The sequence below is a fragment of the Hemitrygon akajei genome, chromosome 3, assembly GCF_048418815.1.
Source record: "Hemitrygon akajei chromosome 3, sHemAka1.3, whole genome shotgun sequence".
Taxonomy (NCBI): Eukaryota; Metazoa; Chordata; class Chondrichthyes; order Myliobatiformes; family Dasyatidae; genus Hemitrygon; species Hemitrygon akajei.
This window is the reverse complement of record NC_133126.1, coordinates 207,328,702-207,333,450: the sequence shown is the minus strand read 5'-3', so window position 1 is coordinate 207,333,450 and position 4,749 is coordinate 207,328,702. Positions and strand designations below refer to the sequence as shown.

The window sequence follows — 4,749 nt, the reverse complement described above, 5'->3', positions numbered from 1 at the left end:
GGGATGTCAAAGGTATGTTTTTTCACAGAGAGTGGTGGGTGTGTGGAACGCCCTGGTACAGGCAAGTATATTAGGGATATTTAAGAAACTCTTAGACAGGCACATGGGTGACAGTAAAATAAAGGTCTATATGGGATGGTAGGGTTAGATTAATTTCGGAGTAGTTTAAAAGTTCGGTACAATTTTTAAGCTAGAAAAGCCTGTACTGTACTGTAATGTTCGGTGTTTTATTTTCCACCTCCACGGCTTTTTACGCTGGAGATCTCTGGCTCTATGTCCGCCTTCTGCACTCACAGACCCTCATAAATTTGCAAATTACAGATGTGAGCACTAATTATCAAAAGGGCTTGTTCGTGAGCAGTGCACGGTGAGGTCGAAGCGGCTGGAAAATGTTGGAACGATGGGCAGTGCAGTTAAGAAACCTGTTGTATAAGTTTCACAGAAGCCCCAGGTTGTATTGTATTGTTGAAATGTCAGCAATGAAAATCAAATCATTTAGATCCCATTCATCCTAATTAAGAACTGAAAATAGAACAATTGAGATGAGCGCCGTCCTGGTTACGGCGTTCACTGGCCATGGATCCATGTCAATAGCCCATCACAGCAGCAACTGCCGAGACGCGATAAGGTATTGAGACTGAAAGCTTGCGTTCATTGCCCCTATCCCCGTCACGTTGGCAATGATTTGGTTGTACAATATGACTGGATCATGCGTAAGATGTTTGAAATCTCTTGGGAACCTCCTACTGACGTGTGCTCGGGGGGCGAGAGACGTTTAAAAAGGGCAGGAGCGGCGGAGCTGTCCACAGAACGCCAGTGCTGAAACACGGTCTCTTCCAACAGTTCCAAGTTTCCTCTCTCTCGTCCCAAGATGTGGTGCCGCCGTGTTCAGTGCGCTCTCGCACTCCTTACCATTGCCCTGGCAGTGCTGACCGTCGGCTCAGCTCCCACAGACGGCAGATACCGCGGGATGCTCAAGAAATTGGCCGCCGCAGGAGCGCGGGGGAAAGCGGTAAGAAACCTGCAGTAGTGGAGATGCCAAAGGGCAGCACATGCTGGAATCCTGAGCAACAAACAATCTGCTGGGGCAACTGAGCCACGTAGGCTGCATCTGTGGGGCGGACATAGAGTCGATGTTTCGGGTACAGGTGACAGCTCTCGTCCCGAAACTCCGAATGTCCTTTTCCCGTACACAGATGCTGCCTGACTCGCTGAGATCCTCCAGCAGTTCGTTTGGAGAAACGGCATCGTTTGCTTCCGTTCAGTAGGAAAGAACGGAAGAGCGAAATCGAACAGTCACTGTTATCGCCCGACTTAGAATCTTTCTTAATCGGGTGTGTTTAAATATTTCAGATGAGACACTGTACCTTCTGTAGAATCAAGTCTCGGATTTGAGGAAAGATCGGATCAAGAAGGCTCGAACCCACAAGATCCAAGAAGTGGCTCGGCTTCACAGATCCTTTCCCTCTCCTCTCCGCCCAAACAGATGACCGGACGCACCACCCCCCCCCCCCCCCACCAAGTCAGTCGGTGCTATAGTCCCCCGTCCCGAAGCTCACGCAGACTCCGCGTCTCTCTCGGGCGCCGAGCACTCTCAGCCCCACCTCCCAGGGGCGAGTTTGTCACTTTCATCTTGTCATCCATTCGCTTGAGTCCCTGCGTTTGTTGGAGGTTCTGACAATTTCACAAGGTTTAAACACTAGAAATATCCCTTCCCTGATGCAAATTCCTAGTTTCCCGCAGCCCCCGGCATTAAAATGCGCTGTTTGATTCCCGGAGGTATTTTACAACTCAGGGCAAGAACAACAGTCGTAGCTACCATTGGGACCCTCTAGTCGATCGTAGCCCCAAACCCGATTCCTTGCCCACGTCCAGCCTGGATACACCTTAGTCCCAGCCAAACATGCTTTTACTGGTAGAATTTTAGGGGTAGCAGTTCCAGAGTCCATGGTGCCCACCTGTTCCCGAGGGGAGGGGGGATGGGTGTAAGCCGGCGCTGCAATTGGGTGGGACAGTTTTGACTGTTTCTGTCGACGGAACCGGGGAAGATGCGGGGAAATTAAAGTCTGGCGAATGGCTCTTGCGGTCGGATAGTTTATGGAGAGTTGCTCCCGCTAACTACTGGAACTCGCCACTTGTGCGAATTCGGCACTAACGCTTGTCCTTTCTCCAGGAACTGGAAGAGTACTCCCTGGCTCAGTTGCTCGCCGAACTGGCGAACGCCGAAAACGAAGCTCTGGAAGCCGACGACGTTTCCCGAGCGGCGCAAGAGGATGAGGTGCGAATGGAGCTGGAGAGATCCGTCAATCCCAATCTGGCACAAAGAGAGCGAAAAGCGGGTTGCAAGAACTTCTTCTGGAAAACCTTCACATCCTGTTAATTCTCTGATACCCCATTTCTGCTCCATTACTGGCCCATTACAGGTCCATTACTGGCCCATTACTGGTCTATTACTGGTCAATTTCTGGCCCACGCTCACCTGCTCGGCTTGAACCAAACAGGCGAACGTGGCATTAGCAAAACTGTACATAAATATTGTGATGGATTTATGTAACAGAGCTTCAGTTTAATGTACCAATCCGGATTGTGACTGTGTAGAGCGGCGCCGATAGCACTCCTCAAAGAGGCACTATTTTTCACTTATATGTTGCAATAAAATTTATGTTTCAAAGTGGAATATTGTTCGTGATCTTTTCTGGAACATCTCGGCGCCATCCAGGTAGAACTCATGTGACTTCTTTCTCCAAACACCCAAAGAGATTTTGTTAACACAAGGGTGGCGAATCTGTGGAATTTATTGTCACAGACGGCAGTGGAGGCCAAGACATTTGGTATATTTAAATAAAGGTTCATAAGTTCTTGATTAGTCAGGCCGTCAAAGATTACAGGGTGAAGGTAGGAGAATGTGGTTGAGAGGGATAATAAATCAGCCATGATGGAATGGCGGAAAGTCTTGATGAGCCGAATAGTCTAAATCTGCTCCTAGGTCTTACGGTCTTATGGTCTAGCAAAAGAACTTCTGCTGGAAATCCAGAGTAAGTGCACACACACACACACACACACACACACACACACACACACACACACACACACACACACACACACACACACACACACACACACACACACACACACACACACACACACACACACACACACACACACACACACACACACACTCCTGGAGGAACTCAGCAGGATAAGCAACATCAATGGAGAGGAATAAGGAATCGTCGTTTCTTCCGAGAAAGGGTCTAGGCCCAACACGTCGATTATTTATTCTTCTCCATGGACGCTGCCTGACCTGCTGAGTTCCTCCGGCATTTTGTGTGTGTTTGTTAGAGATTTTTTCCGCTCTGATCTAGCACCGGGTTCGAGTAATTGTGGCTGGCATCCAGTCTGGAGAAGACCATAAGACATGATTCCTAGAGAAGACACGGTGTGCTGCGGAGAATTTTGTGCCAATCACCGAGTCTCCTCGAAGAGCTTCCTCCTGGTGGCCGGTACCGAGAACTGATCTCCCCGCAATGAATGCGCCTTCTCATAAGCATTTTGACCTGTTGATGAGGCGCAGCCTCTGTAGTCCCGGTGTGTGTGTGTGTGTGTGTGTGTGTGTGTGTGTGTGTGTGTGTGTGTGTGTGTGTGTGTGTGTGTGTGTGTGTGTGTGTGTGTGTGTGTGTGTGTGTGTGTGTGTGTGTGTGTGAGAGAGAGAGAGAGAGAGAGAGAGTTCTATATATGTAAGCTATCAGATGTATTTAAATTTATTGTGGTTTTAATTATTATGTTCTTTATCTTATTGTGCTTTTGTGCTGCATCGGATCAGGAGTAACAATTATTTTGTTCTCCTTTACACTTGTGTACTGGAAATGACGTTTAACAATCTTCAATCTTCAACAATGATTCACCTGGAGGCAATTTCCACAACTTCACCAATCCTGGATAAAGGTTTCTTTCTGAATTTTCCATGAACCTATTAATGATTATCTAATCTTAATGTCACAAATTCCACTCATCCTACAAGAGGAGACGTTTATCAAAGCCATACCACTACTTCATCATTTCCTGTCAGTCACCTTCTGTACGGACACTGGTGTCACTTTATGGACACACAATCAATCTGTGTAAAAAGCTATCTTACGTAATTATATTTATTATATTTAAAAATTATTATTGTCTTCTTTATCTTGAGTTTTTTTGCTCTGCATTTGATCCGGAGTAACAATTATTGCGCTCTCCTTTGAGCTTCTCCTGCAAATGACATTAAACAATCTTAATCTTGAATTGTAAATCAACGATGATTCACTATGGAGACAAGTTCAACAACACCACTCCTGATATTACACGTTTGTACAAAATCTTGGATCTTGAACCTTGAATCTTGACCACAGACGGGTCCCCGGCTACCACCACACTGATTCGACTCCCTGAATTCTCAGTAATACAGGGTAGAATCTAAACTAGTTCTCGGTGCTCCTCGACTCTCACCTCCTGACCTGGCAAATTGCGACTTACGCCCATTGAAGGTGGTCGGGAGGTGTGTTTGGGGCCGGGGCGGGGCGGTAGGTTAAATCACCGGACACACACTGTGTGTGATGCACATTGCCTTCGTGATCCGATATCACTACCGGTCAGGGAACTGGTCACTTCAACAGCGAGCTCATTAGGAGTTTGAGGAGTCTTGGCATGCCACCAAAGATGCTCGCAAATTTCTACAGATGTACTGTGGAGAGTATTCTAACTGGTTGCATC

General features: G+C 47.3%; 1 protein-coding gene across 1 annotated transcript; it reads left to right on the top strand.

The window, feature by feature from the left end:
• The first annotated feature begins 790 nt into the window (after nucleotides 1-790).
• Nucleotides 791-2,677, top strand: sst1.1 (somatostatin 1, tandem duplicate 1). The gene is made up of 2 exons (XM_073038972.1): nucleotides 791-1,012; nucleotides 2,174-2,677. Exons 1-2 carry the CDS (start codon nucleotides 872-874, stop codon nucleotides 2,378-2,380), a joined length of 348 nt encoding a protein of 115 aa, XP_072895073.1. The 5' UTR covers nucleotides 791-871; the 3' UTR covers nucleotides 2,381-2,677.
• Nucleotides 2,678-4,749: the final 2,072 nt, after the last annotated feature.

Bases quoted from the DNA above. Each gene is read 5' to 3' on its own strand.
- sst1.1 (XM_073038972.1), top strand. From the start codon at position 872: ATGTGGTGCCGCCGTGTTCAGTGCGCTCTCGCACTCCTTACCATTGCC. The intron at 1,013-2,173 runs GTAAGAAACCTG...TCCTTTCTCCAG, and splicing joins CAGGAGCGCGGGGGAAAGCG to GAACTGGAAGAGTACTCCCT.